Genomic DNA, 16,381 nt, shown 5'->3' on the forward strand with positions numbered 1-16,381 from the left:
AGCTCAGTGTTCACCGACTGACGTGTCGCATTCACTTATTCGTGGAAAAACAGGACTGTTTGCCTGTTATTTCTTTCACCAACCGGTTTGACCGACATTAGAACCATGTCAGAGCCGACTAAGCAGGACATTTCGGCTATCTTTAAGCGCCTCCGTTCTATTCCCACAAATAAGGTGAGCGTTTTCTCCTAACGGTCGTACCTTCGGTGTTTTTGTCCAGGAAGTGTGCCAAAGTAAAAGCTCTGACACGTCGCACCCTGTTGGAAATCCGGGTCTGGCCTTTCACTTGAATGTCCCAAAGTCATTATTTCGTGTCAGTTTGAAAGTTGCTTAATTTTGGAGAATTCAAAGCAACCTGTTGTGTGTTGTCGGTGTTTTTAAGGTAATAGTCTGTCGTGTTGAAATCCACGGCTTCCGTCGGCCAAGTCACTGGCAGCTGTGGCTAACTAGCTGAGCAGCTCTGTGACAGCTGCCACTGCCCGTGTTGCTTGAGGTGTACCTTTCGTTCGCTTTAAGCATCACTGAGGTCACCACGGATCGAGACAGCTCGGCATACAGCCTGTGTGATTGATGTGTCTTTTGTGACATGGTCAGTGTATGCCCATTCTGCTGTGGAACTTGGCCTTTAAAAAAAAAAAAAAAAACACAAAAAAAACCCTGATGTTTGTTTTGGTTGAACTTTGAGTCATCACGGTGTCTGACATATGCAAACACGTGATAAGTAATCCATTTTGTAACATTTATTTTTATTATTATTATTATTATTTTTTTTTATATCTAAGGAAGTACTCACCGTACAGTACCAGTCAAAAGTTTGGGAATCTTTGTTTGGTTGCTTTTTTTCTTTATTACTTTCTACATTGTAGAGATACTGAAGACATCAAATATTTGTATATGTGTGGAACTATGTAGCAAAGAAAACAGTTGTAAAAGACTAAATGTGTTTTAAGGAGGGTGGGTATTTTTTGATGACTTGATGCCTTCAGTGAGAATCTACAGTGTAAATAGTCATTATAATGAAAGAAAAACCATAAAAATGAGAGGGTGTGTCCAAACTTTTGACTGGTAACATACTGTATGTATTTGGAATTTTTTTCTTGGTCAGATCTGGAGCAATAACACTTGCTCCGCTGTTTGCTGCTTCCATGTCTTTCTAATTGTTCTAAAACTTAAGACAGTGATCAGTACATACATTATTTTCTTCTGTTTTGACACATAATGTTGATCTTATGTGCTTTGTCTGTATTTTCTTTTTCTTTTCAGGTTTGCTTTGACTGCTCAGCAAAAAATCCAAGCTGGGCCAGCATCACCTATGGCGTCTTTGTATGTATAGACTGCTCTGGGACACACAGGTCTCTTGGGGTGCACCTGTCCTTTATCAGGTAATAAATAAACCATATCTATGGAACATAGTTTTGACCTACACATGCATATTTACTGTCATACGAAATTTCAAGCTCTGTTAAAATGACGATTGTGTGCGATACAGATCCACTGAACTGGATTTTACCTGGTCCTGGTTCCAGCTGCGATGTATGCAAGTAGGAGGGAATGCCAGCGCAGTGAGTCCTTGAAGGCAGCACATGAGCCCACATCTCAGTATTTTACAGCAGTTCCACTGACGACTCACCTGTGTTGTTTTTTCTTTTTTTCAAATCATCGCAGATGGCTTTCTTCAGCCAACATGGGTGCACAACCAACGCCGCCAATGCCAAGTACAACAGCCGAGCTGCCAAGCTGTACCGGGAGAAGATAAAGACTCTGGCCACACAAGCTACCAGACGCCAAGGCACTGAGGTACTGCAGACAAGTTGTTCAAAATGCCCACATTTTATGAAGGGTCCATTTTATACTAATTTACTTTTTTGTCCTAGGCAAAAACAAGCCACATTGCATAATTTGGGACCATTGGGAATCTTATTTTCCTCTGTAGTTTCACCTATGTGCACATAGGGCTGAGCTCCAACTCACTGCTCTACTTATTCACAGTTGTGGCTTGACAGCCAGGGTCCACTCACTCCAACGTCGCCAGAAGACAAGCAGGTGGATTTCTTCAGCTTGCATTCACAGGTACAGCAGTGTGTTTTATTGTGCAATCAGTCCTGTTACTTATAAGCAATAGTACAGTGATAGTGCCGGACAACATTGATTTAATTTTTGCTGTGTGTGTCTGTGTGATTATCCAAGGAGGCTGTTCCTGAAAATCTGAACCTGGCCAAAATGTGTCTCAGCACTTCCACATCAGACAAGTCTGTTACAGCGGGACAAGAAGAAGATGACAACGGTAGACCGTGCTACTCCCCAGTAACAATCAAATATTGCAAGATATGCTAAGTTCATGTATGTGGCTTGTCATGAAAATTAACAGGTAATCTAGACGAGGGGCCGAGTGTGGAAATGCTGAGCGTTTCTCCAAAGGCAAACCCAGGTTTGTGTGATTCATTCGTGCCGCGTGTGTTTTAATTTCAAAGTTTTTGATCTCGAAGAAGTGTCGTAATTGTCCTTTTTTTTCCTCTCCAGAGGTTTCCTCTCTCCTGAAGAAGAAGCCGCCTGCTGCCAAGAAAACAGTATGAACTTATCATCCTAAATGCTAAGAATATGTTGGAAGAGAGAGAAGGCGTGCACGCATTCAGACATTGTGTTCACTGGTTGTGTTGCTGCAGTTGGCCTCTAAGAAAGGTGGTCTGGGTGCTCAGAAGGTGAGCAGCAAGAGCTTCTCAGAGCTGGAGAAGAAGGCTCAGGCTGTCGATAAGCTGAGGGAGCAGGAGAAGGCCTCTGCTGCCACCAAGAAGAATAGTAAGCCTGAGGAGTCCATGTGAGCATTTATTCCTCTTTCTCCAATACTTTTTATAGCTCTCATACCTTTTTTTGTTGTCAGAATATTTATTTCCTGCTTTGGATTTTCCTGTCTGCGTCTCCTTCACCTAGTGCCCCATCCTTGCGGCTGGCCTACAAAGATCTGGAGCAGCACAGGAAAATAGAGGAGCAGAAGTTAAAAGGACTGGATGGGAAGAAGAAGGAGCAAGCCGAGAGACTCGGCATGGGTCTGGGCATCAGGAGGTATGAGGACATACAAGACGTCCTGTGGCAGGATTGAACAGTTTTCTCTCTCACACTCTCTCTGTTTTTGATTCTGCAGTGGAGTGTCTCACTCTGTGACGTCAGACATGCAAATCATCCAGCAGGAGAGGCCACAAGGAGCCAAGACCTCCAAGTTAAGAGGGTTTGTTGAGGAGGAAGAGGAGGAGGAGGAGGATGATGCTGATGGAAGCCGCTTTTTCGCCAAGTAAGATCAACATACACTACCAGTCAAAAGTTTGAAAACACCCTATGAATTTCATGTTTTTTTTTTTTTTCATTCTCATGACTATTGACATTGCACTTTCTCACTGAAGGCATCAAAACACACATGGACTTATGTCAGAAACAATAAATGAATGAATGAATAAAATAATAAATGATGAAATGAAATAAATCATAAAAAGCATATTTAGTAGCATATAGAGTTATTTAACATGTTTTTCTTTGCTGCACAATTACATTTATCTTGCAGTGTAGAAAGTTGTAAAGATAAAAAAAAAAACGCATGAGAAAGTGTGTCCAACATACCCTTTGCCTTACCTCATATACCCTTTGTCAGAGTCCTTGCTTTGCTCTCCATTTTTTTATTCTTTCATAAGTTTTTCCCGGCCTGACAAACCGCCAAGTAAATTCCTCTCACGGTGGGATGAAGAAGGCGAGGAGAAAGGCTGGATGAAGGAGAGCAGGAAGCCAGAGCAAGACTTCTTCTTGACCTCCACAATCACATCAGTGGATGAGAAGTAGGATTTATTGCATCCATAGAAATAAAAATATTTCACCAAATAAAGGAAAGGAAATAAATAAATAAAATAATTCAGCGAATGCGTCTGTGTCTTCACATGCCAGAAAAATATGACGTGCGATAAAGATGAATGAGGGAATTTAAAAAAACAAAACAAAAACAACTCTATTCTTTGTTTTATCATGATCATCATCAACTCTTTTGCTTGTAGACCTTCAGCCAGAAGAAAACCATTTCCGGTTGTTGATACGGGAGAAGCTCAGATGAAGTTTGGAGACACGAAAGCCATCTCTTCCGACATGTACTTTGGGAAACCAGACAACTCTGAGGTACCAAAGCAACACCTGCTTCACGTGCACTCCATATTTAGATTTTTTTAGAAGTTTAATTGATAACGTTTTAAGTCTTTTTTGCAAATGTTCTTTAGTACGAGGCCAGAACCAAACTGGACAGATTTGCTGGAAGCAGCTCCATAAGTTCAAACGACCTTTTTGATGACCCCAAAAAACAAGCTGGTATGACCCCTTTCTCTCTTTAGTTCTGAAAATCAGGTTATGATCGCTTGTCATCTTCTTATTTAAAAAAAAAAATGAATGCATTTTCCGTCCGTCTGCGTGAATCTTTCTTCGTCTTGTGCACACAGGAAGCTCATACCGTCTCACCAACATGCTGCCCAATGCACCGGACATGTCCCAGCTCAAACTGGGAGTGCGCTCGGTCGCTGGGAAACTCTCTGTCATGGCCAGCGGCGTCGTCAACACAATTCAGGTGGGAGAACAACGGCAGCACCTCCTGCAAAGATCGTTTGAAATGTCGGGTCTGGGTCTAATGACTTGTGTGTGTGTGTTTTTTTTTCCTTTCCAGGATCACTATGGATCCTGAGTCACAGTGTGTCTCTTCTGCCACTGGTTGCTCCTAGAGTTAGAGTTTATCTGTGCAGCGGTGACTGAAAATAGGCAATCCGTGCTGTGGACAAATCAACTGTGCACCCGGGAAACCCAAAAAATCATGGATATCTGTTGTTGTTTTTTTAAATTGGGTTATGTATAGAAAACTGTTGGTGTCAATATAACTGAGGCACAATACCTTGCCAGTGAAGGTAGCTTCCTGTTGGGACAAATGTATGTGTCTAATTCAGTTATGAAGGATTCTTTAGTTGGCTGTTTATTACGTATTGCTTTGAAGTTTGAAAGGGGTTGAATACTTGGGAATTCCTTATGTAGCACCTTGAGAAGATTTATAGAATCGAGGGGTCATGCTTTATCATTCCTGTTGGTGACGAGATATAAAAAAAAAAAAAAAAAAAAAAAACCCGCAAGACAGAAGTTGTGAAAAAAAATATTTTTAATTAGTTTTCATGGTTTTCTTTGCTCCTACGCATAAAGTGCCCTTTTCATGTAAAAAGTGCACTTATGTTTGCCCTTACGCACAGGACCAAATCACTATAATGTGGCCTTCTGGTGACAACTGTCCTTCTGTGAATTGGAATTAGCCTCTTTTGCATATAAGCTTTATTATTGTCTTGCACGGTGGTTGCTGTTTTTTTTTTCCTTCATTCTCAAGACTATCAGTAGCAGAAAAAGTACTACTCAGTATGAAACCTAAGCAACTGTCAGAAATACATTTAGAAGAGAGTTTTGTTTAGTTTACAAGTGTGCACGTTTGCTGTAGCAGTTTTTTTTTTTTTTTTTTTTTTGAAGACGCCCATTAATTGTTCACCCTTTGTTTTCCAGTCCTTTCATTGAACTTGCTGTGCCGGCTATAGTGTCACATTGATATCCAGAGAGAGACCTAGAGGGTCTTTGTTTAAAATGGTAGATTTCTAAATAAACATTAACCTGCTAAAAAAAAAAAAAAAAAAAAAAGGCAAGATGCAATATGCTTTATTTTTTTGTCAAAGTATATTTTTTTGGAGATGAAGAAAGATGGTATTTTTTTTTTTTTTTTTTTTAATTGTGGTTAACAATGCGATATTTTTCTGGGGTTCTGATTATGGTTTGAGTTATGGTTGAAATGTTTTGCTGTTAAATTCAACGGAATATGATTTGTAGTTTTTGGGCACGTGGGGTTGAGCCTATGTAGCTTTCAGGGCCCTCTGCATGGCAAAACATGTCCACCAAATCTATATACAAATATTGATGATGCATCTATAAACAAAAGCATTCTCTCGTTGCTTGGACATAGTGCTGATGTTACAGAGCTGAAAACTGGTCCAAAGAAGCACTGCTGAACATGGCTGTGCTTGATTTCAAAGCAATACAAAATTTGTGTGTACAGCAATCAGAGAATTTGTACAGTTATGTGACCAGTTTGAAAAGCCCTGAAGGAAAGCAGGATGATTTTGTTAAAATATTGCAAGTGGGGATTGGTTGGTTTCTCAGTGTCGTTGCACACAATGAGGAGGTAAAATCAAAGATATACAGACTTAATGACCAAATATGTGTCGAACACTCTTTCCCTCAGTCCAAAGAGCTTGGAATAACATGCCTTTGCGATGCTGTATTCTGCAGCCCACTGTTTCCTACAATGTTTCTTTTGCACATACGTTACATGCGGCAGCTTCGGCTTGAATGTCCTTTATTGTATTTGAATTGTTGCTTTTATTTTGATGATGCCTTCCCCATTTGACTTTAGTTTTGCGTGGTGTGAAGATCGTTTGTATCTTCTGTTGTTACATAAAGCTGTAGCTGGAATTCAATTGACCTGTTCATTGAATTAATTAAAAGAGTTGTTCATTAAAAAAAAAAAAAATGTATATTTGAGAAAAATAAAACACAACTGCTTCATGTGATGTTGCACACGGCTTTGAATTAGCATTGTACAGACAGGCTCATTTTCAAGTTTTGACAGACAGTATTTTGGCACTCACACTGTTTGCAAATTTTTTCAAAACATACCAAATAAATAGTTTGAGCTTAAATTATTTTGTGTCTGCTCTTTATCGAAAATGGCCTGCCTTAAAAATTTAATTAGCAATGGATTTGTCTTATATTAACACACGAGAAACCATTTCATCAAAAGAAACACAACAAAAAGGGGGACTGGATGTTGTAAAATCAAGCAGATTAATAAAACAATAAGGCAAAAAATAGTGCAAGTGAACGTTTTGAATAAAGTGGCATCTATACGAAATGACACCGGTCTTAATTATCAGATAATAACAAATGTAATTGAGTCAGACTCTGTTCTGAACTTTCTATGGCTGGCACAGCCTACGTGGCTAGCTGAGACGTTTAAAGTACCTTCCGTTGTCGGAAATAAACATTTTTATTTAAGAGTAGCGTATACAAGAGGAGCAGAAGTTGCCGTAAAAAGTTCCGTTTTTTAGTTACTTAAAATTAAATGAGTTTTTTTTTTAAATATATATATAGAATTTATATTTTAGACATAGATGTAGAGACTAATTGAACCGCTTCTACCGTCGCAATTGATCTCGTTTTTACGAGGGACCATAAATGCAACATTATTTTGGAGAAGGCGAAAGAACCATAAGCTAGCCCCCTTCGCTTAACTATCTGCGGCTCGTCAGACCTTTTGTCGCATTTCGTTCACCCGAATGATGACAGTTTATTTAATAAACAGTGTTTGTGTAAGTTCGTGATCCTACGAATAGCTCGACTAAACTTTTTTTTTTTGTGTAGAGTTTTCTTGGTTAAACGTCTTCCCGGGTCACTACAATGCCCACAGAGGTGAAGCAGAGGAAAAAACCGCAGAAACAAGGTGATGAAGCGTCCGAAACGTCGTCAAATGGCAAAGACGAGGCACTAAAAGCGAAGACGGCTGTGGGAAAGAGCAACGCAGGACCAAATAAATGTTGTTGGGACATGAGGAGCATTTTGTGTTTTCTGACGCTCGCCGTTTGCGGAGCTCTCAGCTGGTAAGTGAACAAAAAAAATGCCAATACTACTACTATGTCATCCTTCGGTCACGTTTGCCATGCTACTGAGATGTTTATTTTATGGCTTTTGGTATTTTCAGGGTGGTGCTCCAACAGAATGCGAGGTTCTCTGAAATGGAGGAGAAGTACAAGTTTCTACACGGAAAGACGTCCAGTCTGTTTGACATGGAGGAAAAAGTCATGAAAGTGTCTCAAAAGGTGAGTCTGCACTGTTGTGTATATGAATTGAACTTCTGAACGGGGTTGATTCATCATTCGTCTCAGCATCTCCCTCTAGTGGTGTGTGTGTGTGTGTGTGTGTGTGTGTGTGTGTGTGTGTGTGTGTGTGTGTGTGTGTGTGTGTGTGTGTGTGTGTGTGTGTGTGTGTGTGTGTGTGGTAGTATTCCTTCCATATTTCTGTAACCCGAGTTATGTTGAGTTTTTGATAAATGATTCCTTTTAAAACATTACAACACAATAAAAAATAAAAAAAATGTTACAACTAAAATTTACAATTGTTTTGCACTGAATCAATTATTGTGAAAATGTTATCATCAGAGGATGTATCAATATGATTAAAATATGTAAATATAATTGATATTTCTCTGTGTGTTGTTGTTGTTTGGTTAAAAAATTAAACTCAAAAGGACATTTGCTCTTTATTAGCTTTAGAGGATAAGAGAACACATTTTGTGTGTAAAATGTTGGTGGGTAACCAAACCATTTTATTTTTACAAGGAGTTTCTTCGTGTTTTCTTTTATTCTCTTTTTCTTTCATGAAAAATAAGTTTGAGGCAAAAGACGGTTTCTCAATTTTTTGCACCTTTGGATGAGCTTCAAAATTTGTCCATCCTTCATGAATTTGTGCACAAGAAATTTTGTGGATTATAATTTTTATCAGAACGTATCCATGTTTATGTGACCTCAACATTCCCCTCCGCAGCTGCATGCACCTTGCATTGTACGTTGTCTTTTATTTATTAATGAATAGCGAGCCCCTAAAGTTCCCACAGAAACAGCCCTCCTGTTTTGTGTTGCGGCTGCAGCTCGCTATGTCTGAAGATGACCTCCAGGAGGCGCAATCCACCTTCGCCCTGGCCAAAAGGCTGCAGCAGGACATCTCCACCCTCCATGCTGCTATCACGGCAATGCAGGGCGATGACAGTTCATCCTCGCACAATCTGCAGACTGTCAACGCCCACTTCCTCAACGTGACGGACACCTGGCAGAAGCGTCTGGCCTCCATCACCTCGGACCTGGCGGCCCTCAAGGCAGAGTCCAGGGAGGCCCACGCCGGGGCAACGGGCCGGGTGAACGAGGCTGAGCAGAGGGCGCGGTCTTTGGCTGAAAAGCTGGAGGAGCTGGAGGACAGCACAAGGCGGAATGCCCGAGCCATGGAGCGCACGGAGGAGGACGACGCCAAGCGAGTGCAAGGTCAGCTCGACTGGAACACCAAGCAGATCCAGCACCTGGAGGAGCAGACCCGCAGCCTGACCAAGAGGGAAGGCGAGCTCAGCACGCAGCTACGGGAGCACATTCCCCGTGCCCAGCAGTGCGTGGAGCAGCTGCCGCAGGTGGAGGAGGCGGTCCGCTCCATCGTGAAGCTCGGCGCCGATCTGAGCGCGGCAGAGAAACGGCTGGAGGAGGTGACGCTGCAGGTGTTCGGCACCGAGGACAGCATGCTGAAGGCCCTCACGGAAATCCTGGATCTTAGGCAGGAAGTGGACGCTCTGCACGCTCGGAACAGCGTCCTCAAGATGAAGGATGAGCTCTCCGTGATGAAAAAAGCGGTCCGCGAACTCACCATGGTCCTGAGGGAGGGCAGGGCGGACAGCCAACAGGACTCTGCGCCACCGGATGAAGAAGTCTGGAGAGACTATGAAGCAGAGGTGGAGGAGGAGTGGGAGGCGCTGTCTGATGACGGGGAAGAGACAGTCGAGTCGTTGTCTGATGACATCACCGAATAGTGTCATTGTTTTGAGTCAGCAGCGTTAAAGGGAGTAGCCTTTTCTTAAATGGTTCCTCCCAAAGGCTGTCAGTATTTATGTTTATTTAAGTGTGTAATTCAGTTTCCACAATGAGAATTAGTATTCATGCACTGTGTTATCCCAGTATGACCAAGACTGTATTTTACTTTGTGAAAAAATGACATATTCAAGTTTTGTAGAAACTGTGGAAAATCAACCCCTTTGCCTTTAATTCAGCTGTGAATGCTAATATAGAATGTTGTCTGCTCAGTTCTAGTGTATATAAAGTGTCACAGTCAAATAGACTTGCCTATTTTAAAAGGAAGTTGCAAAAGGGATGTGACAGTCTACATGTATGTTTTCAGTGTTCTGCATTCCTCCATGTTTTGTAGACTGTTTAACAGGAATTTTTTCAGTGAGATTTCATTTTGTCTAAGTTCACAGGAGAGTGTTTTACCTGTTGCAAGCACACCTGACCATGTCTTCACTGGCCTTGTGGATTAAAACAAATTTGGGTCAAAATTGTTGTTTTCCTGCTCAATGTTCTTTTACTTGTGAAAAATAACCCTGAAGAAAAACCTTTCGCTCAAAGTCGCCCCCGACCAAAATCAAGTTTACTGATGTCCTGCATGTCTGTTTTTTTTTCAGTGTGAGAGTGTGCAGCCGATGCTGGAGAGTCTCGAGGACCAGCGTGGATCACTGCGCCCTCAGCTGGAGAGCTTTGAGCAGGAGGTCGGTCGGCTTAAGGAGTGGGCGTCCGGGTTGACGGAAAAACGGTCTCAGCTTCAGAGCAGTCTGGCGGAGCTGGGGGGCGCCGTGGGACAGATTGAAGAACGCACCTCAGCCATCACTAAAGACCTTACCAACAAGGTTTATCACTTCTGTTATTATTGCTATTTGTATTTATAAAACAAACAGACTTTTTCCAGTTCAAATACGTATTTAAAAGTAAATTAGTCAGAGCACTACTAAGTATGTTTAATTCAAAATAATCCAGGTTCCTTTTTTTCTGTTCAAATAAACTTAATCCAGAGAAACTTTTGATTCTCATGGAGAAATACCCTTTGCTTTTTCTCTGTCCTGTAGGTGGCTTCAGTGAGGACAGACGTGCGCAGGATGGACGGCCTGCAGTCGGAGCTGGAGTCCCTGCTGTCCAAGGTGGGGGAGCTGGAGGACAAGGCCGCTCAGGTGGAGCGCAATATGATCAAGCGCATCAGCGACGTGCTGGCCGGCAGCATCGACCGGGTGTCCAACGTGCGCTCGGCGTCTGAACGCAACACCCAAGCCATCGAGCAGCTGCGCAAACGCGTATCTGAGCTGTCCGCCGCCGACAAACAGATCTTTGAGCGCATAATGGAGCTGGAGAGCGGCAGGGCTCGCCTGATACGGACCATCACCTTCGCCGGTGACCTCAAACCCAAGGTGGCCTCCATCCGGAGGGACTTTGGGGCCTTTGAGCCGCAGCTGTCGGACCTGACGCTGCGCATCGGGAGACTGGCGGAGGACCTAACCAAAAGAGAGCGAGAGATCGCAGAGCTCAGGCAGACTCTGGCCAACCTGACCACGGTGGAGAGAGATTTGAACGTTACGAGCAAGCAGGTCAGTGAGATAGCTGACGTATCAGACATCAGGGAGAAGAACACGTGAGCGGCCGCGGGTGAGTCCAGAGGGATTCAGTGTTGTCACATCTGAGTGACTGTCGTACTACTGTGCCAAAAATAAACCTTTCCCAACAAATTGAAACGTATTTGATTGTGTTAAAGATCTCGCGTGTAATAGTTGGCTTGATTTGATTTTTATATTGGTAAAAGCTTAATATACTGCCCATAAATACATGAATAAAAGGGTATAATTACAGTACAATAAAAGTAATCTGGTTTTCCTATCCATAGAATAGTTCTTATTTATATCCAAGAATATACATAGATCAAGGGTCTTGTTCCTAGTTAGCTCCCATCTTACACTGCTATTTTAAGGAATTATTCTAAGGAAGCCTGGTGTGGCCAATCCAGCCTGCCTTAGTGCGCGTTTCAATTATGGGGTGACTGCTCACATGTTAATATTAACCAAAGAAGAAGGTAGACAAGGTATCCAGGTTTTGGGTGTGCAGGCCACCGTAGTTTACTGACAACCTCAAGAGGAGAGAGTGAAAGTCGCTGTAATCTGAAATGTAACCACTTGATGTCGCTGTTTCTTCATTAAAATCTCTAAAATATTATACACTTAGGCCAAGTGTGCAGGATTTAGTGGCGCGTGAAGGTGAGAAAGCAGACTGCAAACAATACAAATGTTGCTGGGTGATTATCCAGGTGTATTTGAAATGCAGTCAACCCCCTGAGGACATGACTGCTGTGAACTGTTGGCACAGATGGAGGAAGGCAGGAGATTTTCAGTGTAAACTTTTATTCTGCTGGTGTTGCTCTAAACTGGTTCGTCCGACAACAAAGGAAGGTTCACAAACAGTTTCACTTCAAACATCACAATGCCTTATTTAAATGCCTAACAGCTCTACAACGATGAATCATTACCAAAGGCGCATCACTTTGGAATGTTCAAACACCTTTTCTGCCGGTAAGTAAAGAACAAAAAAAACAACAACGTAGATTTAAATACTTAATCTTCCAAAATGTGGGCATTTATTAAACTAACAAAATTCCACAACTAAAATTACTACAGGATAATGAGCCCAAACTGCTTTCCGTTTTTTTGTTCTTAAAAGAACCTGGCACAAGTGAGCTGACTGTGCCCTGGAAGTAAAGAGGCAGGATGGAGAGGTAGTGACAGCAATTTTTTCCCCCCCCCACATTATATTAAAGTATTAACTGGATGGACTGGATGCTACCAATAGAGTAATTGCTTCAAGCTTTTACAACTCACTTGATGATCAGCCAGCATCATTAGTCATGCTGCAAATTTCTGTTTTTGATGTGTAATTCTACACAGAAATCATTTTAGTATGAAGACTGGGAAGGGAAAAACAGTGCACAAAGAATGTATCACAGTTCACAGATTGGTCAGTAGTCCAGCCCCACCCCTCACTCCTGAACCAGCTTTGCTTGCATAGGCTACTTCTCTTGCAAAAGTGTGCAAACTTGAGGACATATGCATAACGCATTGTGTGAAAACAGAAAAGTGGGTTGGGTTGGATGTTGTCCATGCTTTGGTATACTGATGTCGCGTTTCAAAAACAGGACCCTACTTTTTCTTCTTGTTCTTGACCTGGGATATCGTTGCCAGAGTCTCTGTGGTCTTCTGCAGTGCTTGCTGTAGAGTGGCAATGGCCTCGTCATGTCCTTCCAACTTGGCTACTTTGGCTTTGAGGCTGTCCGCCATGTTCCTCAGTCCCTGCAGCTGCTCAGGCTGCACGCTGCCCCTGGCCTCCAGGGCGGTGAGCCTCTCCCCCAAGTCCTTCACCAGCACCTCCATCGCAGAGTCCCTGGAGGTTAACTCGGTCTGGCCGTCCCCAAGCGTGTCTAAACTTGCCTGGACCTCGTCGACGCTGCCTTTGAGAGCGTCCATCTTCTGCTCCAGGCCAATTTGGACTTGCTCCACGGTCCGCCCCTGTGCTGCAAGAGCGCTCTCTGTGGTGTCATACTTGGAAAGAAGGGACTCTAGTTTGCTGGCGAGGTCTGACACGGATGCCGTCAGTGAATCTGCACCCTCCTCTGACGCTTTAACTCTGACTTCCAGTTCATCTGCTCGCCTCCTGGCCTGAGTTGCGGCTTCGTTGCTCAGACTCTCCACATGGCGGAGGGCTTCGCTGGTCTGCTCCACGCTGCCCTCCAGTGCCGTGCTTTGGTCCTTCAGAGCCTGGACGCTGGCCTCTGCCGTGGACAAGGTTTGCTTCAGATTCCCCACAGATGTCTGCACCACTGACCTCACCGTTTCCACTTCCTGAGACAGCGAAGCTACCTCCTGGTTGCGGGTCTGCAGCTCTGCCCTCACGGTGCCAATCTGTTCCCTCAGAGTGTCCACCGAGGTGTCTGAAGCCTCTTTAACTTTTTTGATCTCGGCCACAGTGTCTACGATGGCGGAGAGCTCCTGCTTGAGAAGCGCAGGGTCCTCCATGCCACCCAGTTGGGTCTTCAGGTTGGCGAGCTGGCTCTGAGCTTCGCCCTGGGCCTCAGTGAACTCCTGCAAGCTGGCGCGGATGGACTGGCTCACCTCGGCCAGACGCTCTTCTACGGTCTTCTCCAAGGAGGCGAAATCCTTCCCCCTGGCCTCCTTCACCTCGTTGATGCCCTCCGACAGCTCCCTGAGCAGATCGTTCTGGAGCTTTTGAAGGGCCTCCTCCACCTTCCTGGTCTCCTGCTCGTTCTTCTTCATCCGGCTGACGGCCCCCTCCAACTCCACCCGTGTGACGCCCAGGGACGACTCCAGGCCGTCCACAACGCTCCTCAGACCATCAAACTAAGCACAAACAAGAAAAAACAAACAGATTCTTCATGCACATTTGTTTGCTTATATTCATCTCAAAGCAAAAAAACAACAAAAACTTTGAATGCACTGCTGTACAGTGAACGTAAATTAACAGTGAAGCATGTGGACCTTCTGCTTTTTAGCCAACAAAATGGCAGGGGGTGTGGCGACAAACTGGGAGAGATCTCAGTGAGGTAGCCAAGGGCTGAAATTCAATGCTATTCGTTTTGGAATACACTTTTAGAAGAGTGGGGCAAAGGAAAGGATTGAGGGTTTTTTTTTTCCACTTGTGGGGAATTTCTACCGGAATGAGACACGTAGTACTGTCTGGGGTCATTTGTCAATGACTTTGTGATTAATTTGGGACCATTTTGCATGGACCGTCAGACCTAACCCCCCCCCCCTCATGTACACAGCAACTTGTGTGAACGGTTATGTAATTGTACCCAAAGTCGTCGCTCACAATTGTGACTTTTCTCGAGGGACACCAAACAAAAACTGGTGGCACCCCGTGTTTGCACCATCCACACCAGGCGTTTCCCCTTACACTTTATACACTTACCTGTTGAACGACGGTGACCATCTTCGTGGCAATGTCCGAGTAGTGCCGTGCGCTCTCCTCCTGCTTGGCGTTGCTCTCCCGCATTTCCTCCACGACGTGCTGCACGTGAAAAGCGGCGAAGCCGGCGGCGCCCATCAACGCCGCGTAGAACACGGTGGTAGCGAGCAGACCCAGGCAGCTCCCGGAGCGGCTGCTGCTGCTGCTGCTGCTGCTGCTGCCGTGATGGGCCGCCGCGGACACGCTGGCGCTCGGCTGATTCTTCTTTGGCGCATCATCTTGTTGGCTGGATGCAGCGCCCTTCTCGCTGTTCTTCTGCCGGTTCTTGGCCGTCATTCTTTGCCTTTGAAGTTCGGCGGAGAGTGCGGGTCGGCTTGAAAGTTTCTTGGTGCGCTGCTTGTGTTGCAGTCCGGTTGGTAGTGGAGGAGGAGGAGGAGGTGGTGGAGGAGCCTTTCCAGCTCACCACTTTACCGGAGCAGCAGCGTATCAGCGAGCGCGTCGTGTCGCTCAAACGGGTAATTCGCGTTGAGGTATGCGGATGGGGGCTGTCCCTCGTTAAATGGCTGGATCTCTGTTGGTCTTTTATTGACACTGCTGGAAAGGAGCATTTGGAGCTAATAAATTAAAAAAAAAAAAAAAAAAAAAAAAAAAAAAAAGTTTCGTACATCACGTGCAAACTTCACTGGCAACTTTTCAGCTTTGATGAAGCACCCAAATTGTGGACTTTGTGCAGACGTTTCTTTGGTCAATAAAGTTCGATTATTTTTTGTTCATTAAATACAACTCGCAAGTGGCTAAGTGAATGTCAATGACGTCACCATTACGCGTTATTTCAATTGTCAAACGGACGAAATAAAGAATGGTCAACCTTCAGAACTCGGAACAAAACTGATGGTAATATAAAGCTGACGTCCATTAAATTCAAATGGTCTGCCTTCCAAATGCAGTGCCATCAGCTAAAGCAACGAACTCTTTCGTTTACAAACATTTTGGGAGGAATCATCACTTCCTCACACTTCGCCCCTCCCTTTACTTCACTTCATACGTGGCATGTTGGGGCTGCTGTTACTGCATCCCTCCTCTTCTCAGACGAGAACTTCCAGTCCTTCCTGCAGTAAAACTGTCAATTAGTCTGACACGCTTTAAGTGAGAACTCATGCAGCGACATGAATGGTATATCCGAGTTGTTTTGAGGCATGTCGTCCAACTTAAAGTCAACCAGTATTTTCTTAGATATCAGCAAGAAAGGTTGGAATTCAGTTAAAATAAATCTGATTTGCAGTGTCGATATTAAGACTTGTCTTCCAAGTAACATCCCCCACGTACTAAACCGCCTTGTTTGGAATTATGATGCAAAGAAACTTGAGTTGTTGAAGCCTTTGGATATAATATTTTTACACCTTCATTTTGAACACTAGATGGCAGTAAAAGAGCAAACTATGGTTGGAGCGAGACAGATTGGCGATCGCATTTATGCGAGAACAAAGGTTGGATTGAACGTATGATTATAGTTAAATGCCCAATGTTTGACTTTAGCTAAGTTATATTAGCCAAAATGTGTTACACATAAGCTTTGCATAAGTGTAGCCTTCGAAAAGTTATTCGTTTATTGGTGTTATGCTGAAGAACAAAGTTTGATTTAGACTGAGACTTTCTTTGTTGTCATTGCACAAAAAAGCAGCAGTGATTTCTTCTACACCACAATGTGGTTGCTCGTCTTCCGCTGTACAGCAATC

General features: G+C 43.7%; 3 protein-coding genes across 5 annotated transcripts; 2 read left to right on the forward strand and 1 right to left on the reverse strand.

The window, feature by feature from the left end:
* Nucleotide 1: 1 nt before the first annotated feature.
* On the forward strand, nucleotides 2–6,743 carry arfgap3 (ADP-ribosylation factor GTPase activating protein 3). Of its 2 annotated transcripts, none has more exons than XM_076030100.1 (16): nucleotides 2–174; nucleotides 1,264–1,382; nucleotides 1,490–1,562; nucleotides 1,666–1,797; nucleotides 1,990–2,070; nucleotides 2,188–2,284; nucleotides 2,369–2,428; nucleotides 2,521–2,567; nucleotides 2,664–2,815; nucleotides 2,929–3,060; nucleotides 3,140–3,286; nucleotides 3,681–3,821; nucleotides 4,035–4,152; nucleotides 4,251–4,335; nucleotides 4,463–4,591; nucleotides 4,688–6,743. In XM_076030100.1, exons 1-16 carry the CDS (start codon nucleotides 106–108, stop codon nucleotides 4,771–4,773), a joined length of 1,668 nt encoding a protein of 555 aa, XP_075886215.1. In that variant the 5' UTR covers nucleotides 2–105; the 3' UTR covers nucleotides 4,774–6,743. The 2 variants fall into 2 exon arrangements, with proteins under 2 accessions (XP_075886215.1, XP_075886216.1); XM_076030101.1 differs by having other exon boundaries at nucleotides 3–174; nucleotides 4,251–4,338; nucleotides 4,467–4,591.
* Nucleotides 6,744–7,221: 478 nt separating this feature from the next.
* On the forward strand, nucleotides 7,222–11,404 carry ikbip (IKBKB interacting protein). 2 transcript variants are annotated; one of them, XM_076030116.1, is made up of 4 exons: nucleotides 7,241–7,700; nucleotides 7,802–7,919; nucleotides 10,316–10,537; nucleotides 10,754–11,404. In XM_076030116.1, exons 1-4 carry the CDS (start codon nucleotides 7,501–7,503, stop codon nucleotides 11,312–11,314), a joined length of 1,101 nt encoding a protein of 366 aa, XP_075886231.1. In that variant the 5' UTR covers nucleotides 7,241–7,500; the 3' UTR covers nucleotides 11,315–11,404. The 2 variants fall into 2 exon arrangements, with proteins under 2 accessions (XP_075886230.1, XP_075886231.1); XM_076030115.1 differs by lacking the exons at nucleotides 10,316–10,537; nucleotides 10,754–11,404 and adding an exon at nucleotides 8,747–10,189 and having other exon boundaries at nucleotides 7,222–7,700.
* A 649-nt stretch (nucleotides 11,405–12,053) lies between these two features.
* ckap4 (cytoskeleton associated protein 4) lies at nucleotides 12,054–15,176 on the reverse strand. Its single transcript, XM_076030113.1, has 2 exons — nucleotides 14,649–15,176; nucleotides 12,054–14,077 (listed from the first exon to the last, which is right to left on the reverse strand). Exons 1-2 carry the CDS (start codon nucleotides 14,979–14,981, stop codon nucleotides 12,863–12,865), a joined length of 1,548 nt encoding a protein of 515 aa, XP_075886228.1. The 5' UTR covers nucleotides 14,982–15,176; the 3' UTR covers nucleotides 12,054–12,862.
* Nucleotides 15,177–16,381: the final 1,205 nt, after the last annotated feature.

Source organism: Nelusetta ayraudi, unplaced genomic scaffold, assembly GCF_046127955.1.
Source record: "Nelusetta ayraudi isolate G7.1 ecotype Tasmania unplaced genomic scaffold, CSIRO-AGI_Nayr_v1 ptg000027l, whole genome shotgun sequence".
NCBI lineage: Eukaryota > Metazoa > Chordata > Actinopteri > Tetraodontiformes > Monacanthidae > Nelusetta > Nelusetta ayraudi.

Coding starts and splice junctions, on each gene's coding strand:
- ikbip (XM_076030115.1), top strand. CDS start 7,501: ATGCCCACAGAGGTGAAGCAGAGGAAAAAACCGCAGAAACAAGGTGAT. Junction 7,701..7,801: donor GTTTGCGGAGCTCTCAGCTG/GTAAGTGAACAA, acceptor TGGTATTTTCAG/GGTGGTGCTCCAACAGAATG. Junction 7,920..8,746: donor TCATGAAAGTGTCTCAAAAG/GTGAGTCTGCAC, acceptor TTGCGGCTGCAG/CTCGCTATGTCTGAAGATGA.
- arfgap3 (XM_076030100.1), top strand. CDS start 106: ATGTCAGAGCCGACTAAGCAGGACATTTCGGCTATCTTTAAGCGCCTC. Junction 1,383..1,489: donor GTGCACCTGTCCTTTATCAG/GTAATAAATAAA, acceptor TGTGCGATACAG/ATCCACTGAACTGGATTTTA. Junction 4,153..4,250: donor GGAAACCAGACAACTCTGAG/GTACCAAAGCAA, acceptor AATGTTCTTTAG/TACGAGGCCAGAACCAAACT.
- ckap4 (XM_076030113.1), bottom strand. CDS start 14,981: ATGACGGCCAAGAACCGGCAGAAGAACAGCGAGAAGGGCGCTGCATCC. Junction 14,078..14,648: donor TGGTCACCGTCGTTCAACAG/GTAAGTGTATAA, acceptor GTTTGTGCTTAG/TTTGATGGTCTGAGGAGCGT.